Here is a 19375-nt window from a genome sequence, read left to right as displayed (position 1 = left end):
GTCTAGTGTTTCCTTACTGTGGACCTCGGCTTGACTTGGTCTCCAGCCAGAGAATCCCCATCTACACATGTGTACATCACATGAGTCCTGAGTCTCATTCCCAAGCCACACTGAGTGTGCACCGCATATATACGCACACCTAGTCCATACTCAGCCCCCATCACCCAACTGCTCATACCGCACACCCACAGCCACTCATGCATTCACCACACACTCCAGTGAAGTAGCCTCTGGCTTTCCAGCTGGGCTAAGTGCTCAGCCCACCAGTCACAGGTCTGGGAGAAGCGTTCTCTTCCTCCAGCTTTGCAAGCCTCCCAGTAGAGCATTCCCTGGCCTGTGCTCATACACTGCTCACGATGAGGAGCTCACTTCCTTGCTGTGTGGCCACTCCAGTGTGGCCAGCCATGCTCTGCATACTGTTGACAGTGCCTTCAGATGGTTAGCTGAGTCTGAAGCCTGTCCCCCCAATCCTCGTTGAGCAGCCATGCGGAGTACCGGCCCCCAAGTCTGTCTCCAGAACCAACAGCCCTAATCCTTGTGTTCAGAGCCATCTTCCAGGGGCCACTCAACTGAGGTGGGCTCCTCTGGACACTTGGTGTTGTCCCTGACCCTCTACAGTCTATGAAGGAGGATTGTCAAGAGCCCCACATCTTTCCTCTTCCTGGCACGGCAGCTCTGTGGTAGCCCTCCATGGGCTCTGGTCCAGAGCCGTTACCACATCATTGTGGTAGGCTTCCATTGCCAACTAGACACACCTGGGAAGAGAGACCCTCAACTGAGGAATTGCTCCCATTGATTGACCTGTGGGCATATCTGTAGGGCATTTCTCTTAGTTTTTAGTTAGTGTAGGAGGTCCCAGCCCTACTGTGAGTGATAATGTCCCTAAAGCAGGTGTGCTTGGCCTATGTAAGAAAAATGTGGCTGAACACGAGCTGGAAACAAAGCCAGTGAACATTCCTTGTCTCTGCTCCAGTTCTTGCACTGACTGCGCTCAGTGATGGATTGTGGGAAGTATATGCCAGATAAACCGTTCCTCCCAAGTCAGTGGCTTATCACAGCAGCAGGAAATCAAGCTAGAACATACACCCTCCCTCCCTTTCACCAAGCCATGATTCCCAACTGGCTCCCAGAACAGTGGGTGACCTCCAGGATCCCTGTCCTCCCTGCCCCTCACCTTCTTCCGCTGTTCTTTCTGTCTCTCTCGGAACTCCTCCAGGCTCCGCAGCTCCTCACGCAGGGCCAGGGCCAGCTGGATGTGTGCACTGCCCACATTCTCTGTTTCTAGGGTGACAGTGTGGCCTCTGCCTGGACCAGTCTGTCACCTCCCTCTTCACCTCCCACCCCTTCCATCCTCTATCAATCAGCCTTTCAGCCTGGTTCAGAGCTGGACCACACAGCCCAAGCGCACACCTCCTAACTCAGTCACCTCTACAAGGGCTGAGGGTCTTCCAGGAGACTCTAATGGCCCTGCTGCCCATGTGGGGATGGTTGGAACTTACGCTGCTTCAGAGAGTCAAAGGAGGTCCTCAGGGAACTGCAAAACAGAAGACTAGGTCAGCAGGCAGGCGTGCTGCAGGAACTGACGTCCTTCCTGGCCCATGGTACTTTTATTTTGGAGGGAGGGCCCTAAGCCATATTGACTGCTATGGATGCAAGGGGCCTTTGGTCAAGGTTATCATTCTTGTGAACCCAAAACTGCCATTCTAGAAAACAGGCGAGTGAAACCTTCCCAACATCTGTCTGCAGCCTAGAGAAGATGGGCATGTCCACAGGAAGCTCCAGGCCTCTCTGAACCCTCCGCTCCTGTTCAGGCGCCTAGTTACTCAAAGCTGCCTGGATGAGTCTGATGCAGGGGGATGCCTTTATAGCTCTTGTCAGCAGGTGGCCTGGAAGGCATAAGGAAAGGCTGGGAGGTAGGCGGGGGCACAGGCAGGGGCAGCTATGGCAACTGCTCCAGGCCAGGTACCAAGGGAAGGGAAAGGAAGAGGCTGCCCAAGGCGTGGGAGCTAGAACAGTGCCAAGCAGGAGATGGTCCCAGGTGGAGTAAGGGAGGCCCCTGGCAAAGTGGGGGTGACCCAGCCTGCAATCCTAGCACTCGGGCAGCAGAGGCAGACAGGCCACAAGGTCAAGGTCATCATGAGGGACACAGGATGACTCTGTCCTAAGTGCTCCCACCTCCTTTCCACAGACACCTCTGCTGGGCTCCGTTTACTCGAACCTTATTTTAAAACTGCTTCCTGAGTGTACGCATGCTGCGAATAGCAAACGATGGGCGCTCGACTAACAAGCCCTCACTGTTTTGGGAAGCAGCAGACTGGGTGTCCTGGATTCTGCCTGGCAGCCTTGTTCACCCCAGAGCATGGTAGTGCTGAGGGCCAAACAGAAGTGCCAGCACGCCCAGGACACACTGCTGTTTATCAGTGGGTCTAGGAGTCCTGGGGCAGATACAGAAACTGTGAGGGAGAGTCTGAGCTCTCAGGAGCAGGGCCCTTGAGAGAGGCATGCGTTCCATTCAGAAGAGGGGCAGATGGTGTGGGAACCAACCTAGGTAGTCAGCAGAGGCCTCTTACTCCACTCTCCACACACAACAGCAGCAGACCCTGCAGCCAGATGGCCAGGCTCTGGCACTCATTCACTGTGTGACCCACCTGGCCTTCTGCCTTGACTTCCCTTCTGTAGAGAGCAGTTAGCAGCACAAAATGGCTTTGAGAATGATAGTCCACTGTAAGGCACATCGCGGCCTGGTGCAAGACAGGAGCTTTCCATGCCTGTCACACTCACACCTATGCAAACTCTGCCAGTCCCCAGGACTTCCTCCAACCCCAGCTGCCCCTTGTAAGAGTTTTCCAGTGGTCCCTTCCCAGAAGCGGCAGCCTTAACTTCAGGTAGGAGGAGTCCCTGGCTGGCTACCCCAGCCGTGAGTGCTTTCCCAGAGCCCCTCCTGCAGCTGAGTGACCATGCATGTGAGGGAGGTGTGCCTCTGTGCTCCCAGCTAGGGCTTATGGGTACTAAGTCTCTTAAGGACACAAAAGTAAATGCATGGTGGCACAGCCTGCCCCAAGGTCAGAGTCAGCAGCCAAGTAGCCATTGTTGCAAGTTTTCACAGCCTCTCTGCAGGGCACTCTCCCGCCCCCTGGTGGTAAAAGTGTCATATGGCACATGTCGCATAAGCAATTCCCTGGGTGTCCTTTCAGGGAAGCCCACCAGTCTGTGCTTCAGGGTAGGGCAAATATGTTCTGCTGCGGCTTCCTCTTCTTCTTGAACAGTTGGGAGCACTGAGGCCAAGGAGTGGCAACCTGACAGGACTCCTGGGGATCCCACCCTAAGGAGGATTCTGGGGTCCTAGTTACTGCCAGGTTTCTTGCCTGCCGAGACCACGGAGCAGTAGCAACCATCTGGGAGCCATGAGATGTGCAGACGTGTAGACCTCTGCCAGTGGCCAACTGCCGATGGCTTAGTCCTCCCTTCCAGTGCTGACACTTAGGATGAGCAGCTAGCCTGAATGATTCCCGCCTCCATCCCACAAGCCAACATATTAATTATTGCCTTTTACAGGTAAGGAAACTGAGGGTCACAGAGGCCAAAGACATGCCCCACGGTCATGCAGGTGGGAAGAGAAAAAAACCTCAAGGCCCAGGGCTGGATCAATCAATGGCTCAGGGAGCACATTCTGTTCTTGGAGAGAAGCCACGCTTGGTTACCAGCACCCACATCAGATGGCTCACTGCCCTGTGACCCCAGCCCTAGCAGTCACCACTGGCCTCCATGGGCATCTGCACAGCAGACATACAAACACATTTTTAACAAATCCTAAATAAAATGTCAAGGCAGGCCTTGCAGAGGAAGGCGGGGGCTATCTGGTATGGTGACCCCAGGTTAGAATGATTCTGACTTTTGATATCTACCACCAATGTACCCACATGCAACACACCATGCTGGCCTTTGGCCTGGCTCTCAGGAGACCTAGAAACTCTAGTTGAAGTCTAGTTTCACAGTATAACTGTTTCCTGATCAGAGAGCATGCGGCGTACTAAGTCCCCACCCCCATCCTAGCATCCCCAAACCTTGGCCACCTGGCGGTCAGGAAGCCGGTATCTCCCAGTTGGAAGCAGACCCTGCGTCTATGGGCTGATGCTGGATTGGGACCCCTCCACAATAATGTCTTCACTCTGATCTCAGTGGAGCAGAGATCAAGAAATCTCTGATGAGATCAGCATTTAGGTGTGAGGTAGGCATTAAGGTCCCCCATGAGAGAGAGAGAGAGAGAGAGAGAGAGAGAGATGGTGACAAGGAGGCAGGCCTTCAGCTTCTTTCTCCTCCTAAATGGAGACTACGGCCCGGTGGGCTTTGTCTTCCCAGTGTGCCCCCTACCCCTGCTGGCAGACCGTCCAACAAGTTCATGGGTGGATCAGGATATGTTGTAGTCCTATCAGCCATCTCTTTGTTTAAACCGACGCCACAAAGGACCCTGAGGCCCCCAGCCTGGTGAGAGAGTAGAATTATCGGTTCTGAGTGCCATCCTCTGCGCTGCACAGTCTTTCTCTGTTGGCCTTGCTGTGTGTACTTCTTTTTTTCTTTTTTCTTTTTTTTTTTTTTTCTTTTTTCTTTTTTTCGGAGCTGGGGACCGAACCCAGGGCCTTGCGCTTCCTAGGCAAGCGCTCTACCACTGAGCTAAATCCCCAGCCCCCTGTGTGTACTTCTTAACCAAAGCCTTCCTGTAGCTGTTGATTCCACCTGCCATGTCTAAGGTTTTGCCTGCTGCTACCTCTTGTGTTCCAGATTCCTTCTGCCTTTTTTTTTTTTAAAGATTTACTTATTTATTATTTATAGTGTTCCGCCTGCATGTGCACCTGCAGGCCAGAAGAGGGCAGCAGATCCCATTACAGATGGTTGTGAGCCACCATGCGGTTGCCGGAAATTGAACTCAGGGCCTCTGGAAGAGCAGCCAGTGCTCCTAACTGCTGAGCCATCTCTCCAGCCCCTGCCTTTTAATTTCTTAACTTCCAGAGAAGGTGAAGCTGATCCAGACCCCTAAGACTACAACACCGTCAAGAGGGAGTGGAGAGGATGGCCCTGTCTGAACCAAGTTCTTGACATGAGGCAAACCAGGAGGTCCTCCTGGAGGAAGTGCCTGTGGGGAGGGTGTGGGGCAAAGCGTTAAAGGAGCCGATCACCCAGCAGTTTGAGTTCTTGAGCTCCCCTGACGTATAACAGCTACTCCATAACCCACAGCCTGCCACATCGGAAAGTCCCAAGCCCTGAGTAAAGTCCAGAAGGTTCTCAGAGGAAAGGCAGGAGCCGCCAGGACTTACTTCATCTCTGTCTGGCCACCAGCTTTGCGCGCAATCTGCACCAGCTCCTTCCCGTACCTCTCCTCCGCCTGGGCCCTGAAAGGACAGAGCAAGCGCTGTCATTCACCCCTGTCGGCTGGCCGTAGCCCCAAAATATGTGCAGAACCCAGGTTCTCTCATCATACTTTGCCGGCAAGACCATTCCCTGAAAAAGTTGAGCTCCATTTCTGGGGATAAATGTCAATTGAAAACGGGCCTCTCCTAAGGGCTGCGGCAGGGGATCTGCCTAAGGGCCACGGAAGACAAGTGGCTCTGGCTTTGTGTGTGTGTGTGTGTGTGTGTGTGTGTGTGTGTGTGTGTGTGAGAGAGAGAGAGAGAGAGAGAGAGAGAGACAGAGAGAGAGACAGAGAGAGACAGAGAGAGAGAGAGACAGAGAGAGAGAGACAAAGAGAGAGAGACAGAGAGAGAGACAGAGAGAGAGAGAGACAGAGAGACAGAGAGAGACAGAGAGAGAGAAAGAGAGAGAGAGAGAGAGAGAGAGAGAGGAGAGAGAGCGCATGAGTGCAGGTGCATAGGTGCACATGTGTGCATGAGTACACAATGCACCCGTGGGGGTCAAAGGTCAACTTTTCTGCCCCTTCCCCTCTAAAATTTCGTACATGACTACACTATATTTTGCAGAGACAGGGTCTCTTGGCTATGAGCTTCAGTGGAGTCTCCTGACACTGGATCCCTTTTTCCTACAGAAGGGGACTTGAACTCAGATCCCCACGTGTGCTTAATAAGTGACTTACCCACTGAGCCACCTCCTCACCTTTGGCTCTTGGCTTTTGACCCATCCCGAGGGCAGCTGGGCTCTAGGGAGCGTAGTCTGCCCCGTCTGCCCTGACCGCCAGCCCGGCCATGCTTACCTCTGTCTGAGCAGCTCCTCCACATCCTTGCACATCTTCCTGCCGTCCAGCAGCCTCTGCAGGAGTACCTCATACCCTGTGTGGGCCGTGAAGTCCCTGCACTGAAACACACACAGGACATCGTGAGAGCCCTGCTGAGAACAGTCTCTCTCTGTCCTCCATGTCCCTGTTCAAGGTGGAGCATAGATCAGGGCCCAGCCTCACCCAGAACCACCGCTGTCTGGGCAGGGGCTGCTGAGCTTGGCATCAGCCCTCCGGAGTCGAAGACACAAGTCACTGGATGGACAAGAAGGACCTCACTGAGCCTCCATGATGGCCGCAGCCCCCCAGTTCTCTCTCGTGGAATGCCCTTGTGATATTATGTCATTAGCTAGTGAGGAAGAGGGTTCAGGAAGTAAAAGTGACAAGCAGATGGTTGCAGAACACCAGCTGCCTGGCTCACAGTCTGCAGCACCCCAAGCTGTGAGTCATCTCTTAACCGGGGGTGAAAGGACATCTCTGGGAATTCTGGGAAGCAGCTGGCCTGTGCCTAGGCCTTGCTCAGACAATCCAGGTGACCCCTGACTAACTTGACATCCATGTTCCCCACTAGTGGGTTCTGAGCACGTCTGAGCAGACAAGTGTGGGCAACCAGAGGACAGAGGAAGAAGTCCATGGAAGCTCCTGCTGCAGCTCCCCTGGGTCCCTAATGTGTGGCTGACTCCAGGCAGTGGGGCACAAATCCTGGAAGAGAGTGGGGGACATCTGTCTCCCTTTGGAGGCCTCATCGACTCTCCACCCTTGGGTGGTTAGGAGAGATCTGGCACCTACCTCATCTGTCTTTTTTGTTCTCTCGGATCCTCTCAAAGCCCCCGTGATTGAAAGGAACCCCAGCCCCAGCTTCCCTGAATGCATATCCGAAACCACCCACAGAGCCTGGTCAGAGGTCAACAAGTCCCTCAGGGCTTATCCACACTTAACCTGACTCTTGCCCATGCTCCCCTCAAACTATGAGAGTGTGGGAAGCACGATGGAGTTAAAATCAAGAAAGGGGGGGGTTGGGGATTTAGCTCAGTGGTAGAGCGCTTGCCTAGGAAGCGCAAGGCCCTGGGTTCGGTCCCCAGCTCCAGAAAAAAAAAAAAAAATCAAGAAAGGGGCAGAAAGTATGGCTTAGAGATAAGGTTGCCTACAATCCACGAAATCCTGGCTTACATCTCCAGGAAGCTTCCTGCAGGGGGCGCTTGGCTACATTAAGGTCTACAGACAATCAAATGTTGGGAAGAGTACAGAGGCCTACGTAAATGGTCTCCACACTCAGCCAACTTGGAAATGTTGAACCTCTGGAAGATTTCAGCTCCTAAGCTCACATCCCCTTCTTTGAGCAGCCTTGCAGAGAGCTGGGCCAGGACTCCTGCACACAGGCCACCGACACATAGATCTAGGCCTTAGCTGCCTGCCTGAGACCCCAGCCTGAGAGAGTTGGCCCTGCGACTTGCTGCAGGCCCATTTGAGGTAGGTATCTCCCAACGCTGAGTCTAGTCTGCACCATCCTGAGCCAGACTCCTTTAGTTTAAAATCTTTTAAAGGGCAGCCACTTCTTTGTGAGCTAAGATCAGATTCTCACTCTCGGCCTCTGCCTCCCCTGGGGACTCCCAGGTCAAGGCCTGTAGCAGCATGGAAAAAATGAGTCAGATGCCACAGACCCCACCCCCCCACCCCACCTTTCCCCGTGAGGTCGCTGAACTGGATGTAAGCATTCAGGCCATAAAACCACAGACCCCAGACTGTGAAGGATCTGTCCAGTGTCCCTCAACCCTTAAGAAAATGAGACCCAGGGCTGGAGAGGTGGCTCAGTGATTAAGAGCACTGGCCGCTCTTCCAGAGGTCCTGAGTTCAATTCCCAGCAACTACATAGTGGCTCTGTAATGGATCCAGTGCCCTCTTCTGATGTGTCTAAAGACAGCAGTGGTGTATTTACTATCATATATGTAAAACAAATAAATAAAATTTTAAAAAGAAAGTGAGCCCCAAAGGAAGGAAGGGCTTCCCTGGGGCCATATTACAAACTAGAAGCTAGACCTCCTCAGGGGCCTGTTTCTCTGCTGTGCCCCTTAGGAAAACTTGCAGCGAAGGCTACCAAAGTCTGTTTCCTGCCCCCATGCCCACCCAGTCCTGACTCTCTCGAGGGATCATTTTGTCCTCTGAACCCCAGAGAAGAAAAGGAAAAGCAAACCAGACTTACACCTGCCATGCTGGAGAACAGAAAAGGCAGAAAGGCCCTCTGTGGCCCAGGTCTTCAGGCGCTAGAGTCCCCACGGCACCTGCCGTAAGCCAGAGACTCTCGTCCAGCCTGTGTGCCGCTGTGGCATCAGACAGAATGAGCCATAGTCACAAGTGACCCAGCTGTTCTAAGGAAGTGTCTAGTCCCTCAGAGCTGCCTGTCTTGCCTCCCATCCCTGCCCACTCCTATTCCCCTCCTCCTTCCCCCTCACACCAACCACCTCTGATAGACTTTGGTAGAAAAGAAGCATTCAGTCAGAAGTCCACAGTCTATCCAAGGCAGAGTCACCCAGGGGTGTCCATCCTAGCCTCTCTTCTCTCCGCTCCTCCTGTCCACCCTTAGCCCGTCAACCAAGTCCTGCCCATGATTGTCAAAGCATGAACATAGAACCCTGTGTGGGGCTTGAGACAGCCCAGAGGCTAAGAACACTTAAGCTGTTGCAGAGACCAAATTCAGTTCTCAGCACCTGTGTCAGGAGGCTTACAACCTCCTGTGACTACAGGGAATTTGACCCCCTCTTTTGGCCTCTGCAGGTGCCCACATGCACATATGCGCATATACATAAACAATGGGACAAATCCTTTAAGAAAATGAAGCCCTTACTTGATCCACTACAACCTGTTGGGTGTTTGCCATGAGAAGGACTTTGCAGCTGTCAATGTGGAAATTCTAGGTAGCACTCCAGGATCTGAGCCATCCCCAGACACAGTCATGCAGAGCCTGACTTCCACTTCCAAGACACCATGCAGGACAGCCTGGCTTTGATAATCACCAGCCAGCAAACATTGAGGCCTAGCCTCATCTACCCTTGGTAGTATGTTAACCTTCTAGGCTCCGCCCAACAGTTACCTAGCAACAACCAGGCATAGCCTAGGCCTAGCTTGCTATAAAAGAAACTGTTTGGCCTACCTTCACACTCTCTCTTTTCTCGCTCTGACCTTTTTCTCTTTGACCTCTTTCCCCCTCTCTTCTCTCGTCCCTTCCCCCTCTCTCTCCACGTGTTCCTGGACTCATTCATATTCATTCATTCTCTCTCTCTCTCTCTCTCTCTCTCTCTCTCTCTCTCTCTCTCTCTCTCCTGTCCCCACTCGTTCTCTTTCTCTGCCTCTACTCTCTTCTCAACCCCACTTCCATGCCCCCAGCTCGGGTTGGGGGAGGGACGCTTCGGCCAGCTGAGGCTCCGCCTCCCGCCACACCACACCACACCACGCTCTACAAAGCATATCCTTGCCTTTACAAAATATACCAACCCTCAGCTGCCCTTTGACCGTTCCCTGCACTGGCTGAGCCCCCGTGCCTTCCCTAGTCACCCATTTTTAGTTTTCCTTAGAACTCGCCTATTCTAAAGGTCACACAGCCAAGCTGTAGATCATCAGCTCCCTTGCTAACTTCTCTACGCAGACACCACTGAAAAGCGCGGCATGAAAATTATGTTTGCTTGGGTCGCTATTCAGGAACCTGAAGGTCATTTCTGTGTAAAACCACTGTTTTTCCTGAGCCTCCACGGGTGTCATTTGAGTGACCCTTTACCTCAAGAAGTTGAAATTCTCAGATAAGTTAATGACCCCACTTTCTGGCCGTGAAGGGCTGTAAATTTCGCACATGGGTAGACCACAGAGGACTTTGCCTCAGTCACTGTTCCCCATACCTTGGACCATCCTCCTCCTGACTCATGCACAGCCACAAGTCCTATCCTGGGAGCAAGTGGATGCGAGGCTTGGGGCTCAGTCTCCCTTAATTCACTCCTAACAAAAGTTTCAGTGGCTGCGATGCTGGGCCCTGGGGGAAGTACCCTGGAGTAGCAAGCTCTATTGAGTATCTACCCCATCGTGTGTGGATGCCCCTCCAGAACACCCCAGCCTTTGCCCTGATGAAAACACCCGGACCCAGCAAGGGAGAGAGGATACCCAAGAAAGGTAGGAGACGGCCCAAGCCAACTCGACAGAACCTGGAGTCTTCCAAGTTGGCTGGGCTCCAGAGCCACAGCCCTACAGGCATTCAAACCAAGGAGGGCCACTGAGCATTCATCCCAGAAATTTCACTTTGAAGCAGACCTTTGGGCGTGGTTCAAAACAAAACCCTGTGCGGGGGTACATGGTGGGTGGGGGGAGATAGTTTTGGTATTAGAGATAAAGTGTTTGTTAGGTAATCCTAAGGACCTGACCTTGATCTCTAGCAACCATATTTTAAAAAGCTGGGTGTACGGTGGCACTCACGTGTAACCCTAGGTGAGGGAGGAAGAGGCAGGCGGATCCCTGGGGCTTGCTGGGCAGTCGCCAGCCTTGCTGAGTTAGTGAACTCTGAATTCCAGAATGAGACTCTGTCCCATAAACAAGGTGAATGGCTCCTGAGTAAGGACACCCGAAGTAGTACTCTGCCGCCCCACTCCCGTGTGTGTGTGTGTGTGTGTGTGTGTGTGTGTGTGTGTGTGTGTGTGTGTATGTGTCTGTCTGTCTCATATATACCCACAGCCCAGAGCTTTTGGGGCTGCGCATGATGACACAATGCCCGTAAGCCCAGGACTTGGGACACTGGGCTGACAGGGACATAAGCTCAAGTGCGGCCTAAGCTGTGGAGTGAAATCCTGCCTCAGAAACAAAGCAAAATCAATTTTAGCAAAATACGAGCAAACCCATCGCTCTAGGGCCCAAGTCAAAACAAATGATGTCTGTGGAAAATGATTACGCAAGTTGTCTCCACCTCAAAACAAGGCCGTAGCTCAGGCTTTAACTCAGGTGCCTTGGGCTCACAGGTACGCCGGCTGGTCGCAGCAACACTGTCCGCCTATAGAGAGAAGCACCTGAAAGCAGCCAGAAGCCACACCTATCCTGGTGGCCAGGTAGTAACTCATGTCAGTCCAGGGTCCATGGTGTTTAGTAGAAACAGTCCCTTCAGCTAGAAGCCCCCTTGGGTCAGGTGTTGGGTCAACTTTGCCATGTGGCATGTGGCCCCTCTAAGCCCCAGAGGACCAACCCAGGCCTCCAGGAGGACAGGCCCAGGACATCGTGAGAAAGTGTAGAAGAAGTCCAGTTGCCTGGACTCTGGGGGTGAGGGGGTAGGAGTTTGCCACATCAGGCCTGTGAGCTGTCAGATCCTGCCATGCCTCACTGATTGTGTGGAGAAACAACGTCCACCCCCTCTACAACTTCCTCCTTCCCCTGCTCGTATCTTTCTTGGTGGCTACGAGGGTTGGCCACGGTGACCAGGCACCCTGAGTAAGCTACTTCCCCTTCCTAGGCCTGCTTTCCTCATCCAGGATGTTTGAGCAAGAGGCTTTCTGTAGGCTAGACCTTCTCAGGATCCTGGGGTTCCGCAGACTAGTCCTGAGGTCACACATGCACACCATAGCCCTGGCTGTTCCCAGCCTCCACTTCCTTCCCTGTGGAAATGGCCTCCCAGATCTCCCTACAGAGTTGGTCTGAAAAGCACATGAACTAGGGTGGCCACATGAGGGCAGCAAGCCAATCAGAGCTAATCCTGAGGCAGGCCCTGGGGTCCAGGTTGTGACTCCCTCCCCTACTTACAAATAAGGAAAGTGGGGCCCAGACAGGTTATGTGACTTGAAAGACATAGCCAGAACGTGAACTCAGATGGCCCAGACCAGGAGCCTGGTCGTAAACCTTCATTACTCTCTGTCTACCAGGCCCCATACTCAGGCCCTACCACACGATGGCTGCTTGGTCAGGGCTAGCTTCCTATGCCTACAACTCCTAGCAAGCCAACATCCCTCCACCATGAGTCATGCTGCCCACCCCCACTCCCCATCCCAGATCCACTTGAAACTGGGGAAGAGCCATTTTCAAAGGTTCCCTTGAATAGAATTCTAGAACAGAGAATACAAGAGACAGAAAAACTTCTAGCCTTGCGGGAGGCCTGGGTTTTGGTTTTAGTTTTCATGTGCCAGGAATAAAGGTGGACAACAGCTGAAGTCCCCTATGTCAGGCCTTCCAGACTAGGGAGGGTACACAGAGAGTGACTATCAGTGGCGATCAGCAGGGCGCTGACCTGAGCCTAATCGTTGGCATCAGTTGGTGCAGTGGTTTCCTCTTCTCTAGCAATGCAGCACAGGGCATGTCTGCAGCTGCTGACGGAGCAGGGAGAGAGGTGGGGCCCGGAATGGAGTGTTCAGCAGGAATTGCATTGGAATTTTACTTGGAGGTCTGGAGAGATGGGTCAGTGGTTAGGAGCACTGGCTGCTCTTCTAGAGGACATGGGTTTGATTCCTAGCACCCACATGGCAGCTTACAACCATTTGTGACTCCAGTTCCAGGCTAATTTCTGGCCTCCATGAACACCAGGCATGCATGTGACCACAGAGACATACATGAACATAAAGTACCCAGTACACACACACACACACACACACACACACACACACACATACACACATACACACACATACACATACACATACACACATACACACACATACACACATACACATACACACATACACACACATACACACACATACACACACACATACACACACATACACATACACACACATACACATACACACACATACACACACATACACACATACACACACATACACACACACACATACACACACACATACACACACACATACACACACATACACACACACACACATACACACACATACACACATACACACACATACACACATACACACACATACACACATACACACACATACACACACACACACATACACATACACACACACATACACACACATACACACACACACATACACACATACACACACACACACACACACATACACACACACAAGCATTTTATTTTAACCAAGAACCAAGCAGGGGTTCCAGGAGGAGTTCCTAACAGGGAGAGGTGTACCTTCCCATCCACAGCAGCATCATGGAACAAACTGTTGGCACAGGTTAGTGGATTAGCCATGGCAGCGGTAGGAAGCAAACAGTGGTCATTCCAAAGAGAGGGTGAAGAAGGCAGAGAGCCCACAGAGGCAAAGTGGCTCTCCGGTGGCACTGCTAGCTGGGACATCAGCACCAGTTACAATAGCATAGTGATTTCTGAAGGAAATAAGACTTCTTCAGAGGCCCTGCTTAGCATCCTGTCTACAGAGGCACCCAAAGCCACTGAGTGGGTAGCAAGGAGGAACAGGACAAGTGAGGGACAGCTCCTCAGCCCTGTCCCCTCTTCTGCCAGAGGCTCCCTGGGCGAGTTGGGAGAGCAGGAACTTTACAGGAGGCAGTAAGATTTGATACTAGGTTGGCCCCGCCTAGCTTCTTTTGAAAATGGCTAGAAAAGTGTTGTATATGCTTGAGTGTGGGGATGACATCTGCAAGGCAGAAAAACCATATGCCATTTCCCATTGCACCTAATCTGTGTGTGGAACCCCTTAGTGTATCATGGGTTTGGTTGTTTGGTTTTTAGTTTTTGTCTTTGGAGACAGGATTTCTCCGTGTATCCCTGGCTGTCCTGGAACCCATAGAGATTTGCCTGATTACGTCTCCCATTCTGCCTCTCCTCCCTCAGTCATTTGACAGCAGGGACCCTGCAGCCACCGTGCTCCTGTACTCTAACAGCTGCTTTCTGTTTCTTGTCTCCTGTGGCCTCAGAAACCCAACCTCAAAGGCTATTGAGGAGCCGGACATGGTGAACACAGCCCTCAGACTGGTGAACTCCAGGAAGGTGGCTGGTGCGCTGCTTGGCTCCTTCCGAACCTGGTACCCAGCACCCATGCTCAACCATGCACCTAGTGAAGGGCGAGAGGATCTCTGAGGGACCCCTCCAGAGGATGTTTCTGTGGCTAGTGCTGGTGCCCCAGGAGGGGACTTGCCCACTGCTGGTGGATTGAGTGAGTCCTGACTTAAACCTTAAACAGCCAGACTTGTCCCCTCTGCTTCTGACAACAGTGGCCTGGGGCTGGTATTGTGAAATCCACGTCAACGGGCAATAAGCTTTTCCACTGCCTCAGTAAGTACCCTGAGATGGGGCTCACTCCCATGTTTATTGGTTGGCTAATTAAGGAAGGTAAAGGTTCAAACACTAGGCCTGATTTAGACAGACAGATGGATTGATAGATGGCCAGAAGTTTCAATGAGTGCACCAGTCCCTGTCCTAGAGAGCCTGGGGGGAGGGAAAGTAGAGAGAAGTTCATAAACTCAAGGTCTGGGTAATGTTGTCCTACCTACAGACTTTATGGGACCATCGGGCCAGATGGAAAATCTGTGGTTGGTGTTTCCAGATGCCTAAGCCTTGAAACACTGGGGCAGAGACAGGAGAGACAAGTAGTCCTGGAAAATGCAGTGCAGTGCAAACCTAAGTGGACAGCACCCATTCCTGGTGGTGTGTAAGCAGGCAGGGGACTGCCCAGAGAGGACTCAGGGTGAGGCCATTGCTCATCTAGATATTTTGTGTCCAGGCACCTCTGGCCCAGGGTTCACAAGGGCCCCTGAGGAAACAGATACAGATAATGTGTGCTGGGAGAGCCATGCTCTGCTGCTATTCTGAGATGTCTCAGAATAGAGACAATAAAGTAAAGAGGGTCAATAAAGTAAAGGAGACTTACTTTTCAGAGAACATAGTTCACCTGTATGGGCAGATGAGCACACATTGAAGTTGCCAGACCAAATAAATAAATAAATAAATAAATAAATAAATAAATAAATAAATAAATAAATAAAAAAAATAAAGAGGCTGCACCTGCATTAAAGGACCTACAAGGCCAAATGCAGTTAACTTAGTGATTATGGAGGTTAAAATGTTGCAAACCTCAGTGTAACCATCTTGGGCTACTTTTGGTCCCTCTGAAAGTCATTCATTACCCACCCCTGTGTCTGACCTAACAGCCTTGAGACTCTCAAAGCCTTTAAAGTATAGCCCTGGCGGGCCACTAGCTTCCACCAATTCCAAAGCTAAGAATGGCATCAGATAGCGTCTAAAACCTAGGTCAGCTTTCCCCTTTGCCCTGATTCATCTTCCTATACCACCGCCAATGTATCTGGGAAATGCCTTGATTTATGAGATCCTTTGTTCTGCAGCTAAAAGTGTGTGTGTCCACCCAGCACTGTTTGAAGTATAAAACACTTCCACATGGACCATATCTTTTGGGGCAACTTGTCCTGGGGCCAGAGTCATTCATATTTGGCTTAAGAATAAGCTCTTATTCCCTTTAAGGCAAGAGCTGTTCTGTGTCCTGCTGGGCTAACTAAAGCTAACAGCTAGAAAGAAGTTTCCAGAAGCTCCCACCCAGTTGCAGTTGGATGGTCTGTCTCCTCTGGCCTTGAAGGGACTTTATCCCCCATCACTAACCTGCCAGGATTTTGGGAGGGGTGGGTCCACACTGCATCCAAATTATAGGGGAGCCACAGGGCTGTGACTGATGGCTATCCTGCAACCTCAGGACCTCAAAGGGGAGGGAGGGAGGGAGGGAGGAGGGAGGGAGGGAGGGAGGGAGAGAGAGAGAGAGAGAGAGAGAGAGAGAGAGAGAGAGAGAGAGAGTGAGCACGCGAGAGCGAGCACTGTTTGTTTTCAGGGCCTTTCCAGGAACCGCCTGAGGAGATGTGAGTGAGGACGTGGGCCTGCTGCGCATGAACTCTGTCACACTGAACACAGGGTGCGTGCAGAGCAGTCCTGAGGATGTGGGAAGTGGGTGTGAAGGAGGCTGCTCTGCTGGGTGAGCGTACCTGCTTCTGAGTAAGGCCTAGCAGGTTGACAAGCTTTAGGCTTTCAAATGGGCCTCCGTGGCCAGGCATGGCATACACCTTTAATTCCAGCATTTGAGGGGCAGAAACAAACAGATCTCTTGCATTTAAGGGAGCCTGGTTTATGTTGCAAGTTCTAAGACAGTCAGGGCTACAAATGAGACCCTGTCTCAAAAAAAATAAAACCGGGCTGGAGAGATGGCTCAGCGGTTAAGAGCACCCGACTGCTCTTCCAGAGGTCACGAGTTCAATTCCCAGCAACCACATGGTGGCTCACAACCATCTGTAAAGAGTTCTGATGCCCTCTTCTGGTGTATCTGAAGACAGCTACAGTGTACTTATATATAATAAATAAATAAATCTTAAAAAAAAAAAATAAAATAAAACCATACAGGTCTTAGTTGTGAGGAACGAAAGGTAGCAGTTTACCTTATAACAGCCCTTTTACAGCAAGCCAGGCCTACATGACCTTTGTTCTGTGAGGTGCTGCTGTAACCCCCCACTCTGCCTTGTCTAAAGGCTCAACTCAGGGCTGGAGAGATGGCTCAGTGGTTAGTAAGAGCATTGACTGCTCTTCCAGAGGTCCTGAGTTCAAATCCCAGCAACCACATGATGGTTTCACAACCATCTGTAACAGGATCTGATGCCCTCTTCTGGTGTGTCTCAAGACAGCTACAGTGAACTCATTAAATAAGTAAATAAATAAATCTTTTTTAAAAAAAAAAGGCTCAATTCAACCTCTGTTTCTGCCTCCTGATTTATGAAACCAAAATGTCAGAAATGGGTGGGGTGAGGTGGGGAGGGGCACTGGGGAGAGAACACCTTGCAGGCAGAGGACAAGAGGGAAATGAATCTCTTAGGTGGAGAAGTCTGTAGTTCTTATATCCACTCGTTCAAGGTAGCAGCCAACAGAGACGGGGGAGGAGGAGGAGAGGGGAGAGGAGGAGGAAGAGAAAGAGGAGGAATGAGTAGGGACAGACAGAAACAACAGAGTATAAAGAAGTGGTGCACAGTTGACCAGAGCAGGATCACATCAGGCAAACTGAAGGATCAAATCATTCCAGGGAACACAAAGAGAGACAGATTCCAAATTCAGAAGGAAGCCAGTGATGCGGGGGATGGTGGGGTACAGCCCAGAAGGAGTCAGGTGCTCTTGCTATAGGATCCCTCCTAGTCCTCCTAGAACTTGCACTCTCAGTGTGTGACCACCTCTTTCTCAGCGTAGTGGCTCTAAGGGCCAGTGAAACCAATGGTGCCCCATCTGTGGGGGGCCTGCCACGCTGTGTTGATTGGCAGTCATTCCAAGGCTCACCAGGGTCTCATGGAAAGTAGGGTAGGAGGCAGATACCTTGGGTGAGGGTGAGTCAATCAAGAAGTGGTGAGGGCTTCGGAGAGGCAGGAACGATGCCTCCCCTGACCCTGAGACTGGTAGTGGATCCAGACCCCGACAGCAAACCTGGAGGGTCCCAAGCTATCGCCAAAGGAAGGACAGACACTGCTTGTATCATGCTGGTTCCCACAGAGCTCCTTTCTATAGCCTACGAGGGACTTCTCCACCTGGAACCAGGCACCCAAGGCTCAGACATTGTCCCTGAAAATGCTACCCCCAGGTATCACAGCCCCTCCCCTATCCTACCAGAGCATGTTTCAGGAGAACACTGGCCCGAGAGGGAGTTCCTGCAATGGATACAGGAGAACTGATCACCATTCTGAGTCTGCTAAGTCCTACTAACACCTATGTGACCTTGGGCTTGTCACTGAACCCCTAGAGCTGAGACCACTGCCTGTGTAAAGTAGGGCAAGCATCCCTTTCAGGGGTTCAGAGAACTCAATGAAATGACTCATAAAGGAGGCCATACACTCAGCGAGCTTCTCGAAAACGGCGCCTATTGTGGTTAGCACATAGTGACTAAAGGACAAACAGAAAGGAAATTGAAAAGGAGAACTGGGGTTGGAGCCTCACTGTGACACTACTCTACATCTCAATTTTTCCATCTGGAAACTGGGGTGAATACATACACCTTGTGCTCTGCAGGGCTGATGTGGGATAGCCAGCTTTGTGGCTCCAAATTATGGTGGGGGTTGGGTTTTCTCAAAAACAACAACAACAACAACAACAACAACAACAACAACAACAAAAACCCAAAAAGCAGAAATGAGCTTGTAGAGGAATCCAATCCTGTCCCACTCCCTCTGGAGAAAGCCTTTCAGAGGCTTCTGTATCCTTAGTGTCTGGACTCGAGTGGACCCCTGTTCTGGCTGAGCTGTTTCCAGGGCTCTGTATGTCAGTGTGTGTGCCTAAGAGTCCCTGTCCTTAAGGTTTGCAAATCTCTCAGTCTCAAGCTTCTGGCCATAGAAGTTAATTTACACCATGTCCTTTCTAGACCAGAAACCAGAGGTGCAAAAAGTTCAAGGGCTCGCAGGACCACCCATGAACATAGTAGATTCTTGGATTCTAAGGTCCCAATAAGAGAAAAGATAGCACCCTCTAAGGACCATATTAGAAGTAGAAGTAGGACATTTTATTTATTTTTTTTTTGCTCTGCCAAACCCAGCCAGTGAGCAAGCATTTGCACAGGGCCACGCCCTGGGACAATTCGGTTCTAAGCAGCAAGAGCTTCCTTCCCCAGGTCCCGAGAAGCTAGGCAGGCTGGGGCTCCTGTGCACTCATCATTTGGCTGATCCCTGGGTAAAGTGCATTTGTAATCCAAGCACCGGAGACCTGGAGACTGGGGAATCCCAGTAGCTTGCTAGCCAGACAGTTTAGTCTAATCAGTAAGCTGTAAGGTCCCTATCTAAAACACATAGACACACACACACACACACACACACACACACACACACACACACACACACACACACACACGTTTCATCTCAGTCTGTGCATACAAATTCCTTCCTCTAGATCTGGAAATTATCTGAAGGCCGGGATGAAATTCCCACAGGTTGGTGGAAGGTCCTGCCTCACACTCAGCTCCTTGCCTGCATCACATTTTGTTCTTGGACTCCAGGGTCAGTTTCCACTCTTTTCTGAATCAAATCAAGAGTCACCACAGGACCTCTGACACAACACCTCCATTCCTGCCTTGCTGAGCTGTGCTGACTCCACCCATCCCCACCCATCCCCCACCCCACTTGATTCTCTTGCCATGCAGCTTCAGGGACAGGGTCTACATTTTTTGTGAGGATCCCCTATGCTCACCTCATCCCTGCTCACCTCATCCCTACTCACCT

The 19375-nt window shown here is 51.5% G+C and overlaps 1 protein-coding gene across 7 annotated transcripts in view; it reads right to left on the bottom strand.

The window, feature by feature from the left end:
- The window catches only part of Pstpip1 (proline-serine-threonine phosphatase-interacting protein 1), a 39289-nt gene that overhangs the window by 6323 nt on the left and 13591 nt on the right, over nt 1–19375 (bottom strand). For 5 of the 7 annotated variants that reach the window (XR_005487766.2, XR_005487765.2, XM_006243113.5 and 2 more), the window contains 4 exon segments: nt 6203–6303; nt 5313–5387; nt 1500–1534; nt 1175–1281 (listed from right to left, as the gene is read on the bottom strand). Coding sequence is in view for 4 of the 7 variants with exons in the window: in XM_006243113.5 (XP_006243175.1) it covers nt 1175–1281; nt 1500–1534; nt 5313–5387; nt 6203–6303 (318 nt within the window). In the remaining 3 variants the exon portion in view is untranslated. 7 annotated transcript variants of the gene reach the window in all.

This window comes from Rattus norvegicus, chromosome 8 (assembly GCF_036323735.1).
Source record: "Rattus norvegicus strain BN/NHsdMcwi chromosome 8, GRCr8, whole genome shotgun sequence".
Classification (NCBI taxonomy): domain Eukaryota; kingdom Metazoa; phylum Chordata; class Mammalia; order Rodentia; family Muridae; genus Rattus; species Rattus norvegicus.
The sequence above is the reverse complement of the archived record's forward strand: the minus strand, read 5'-3'. Positions and strand labels throughout refer to the sequence as shown.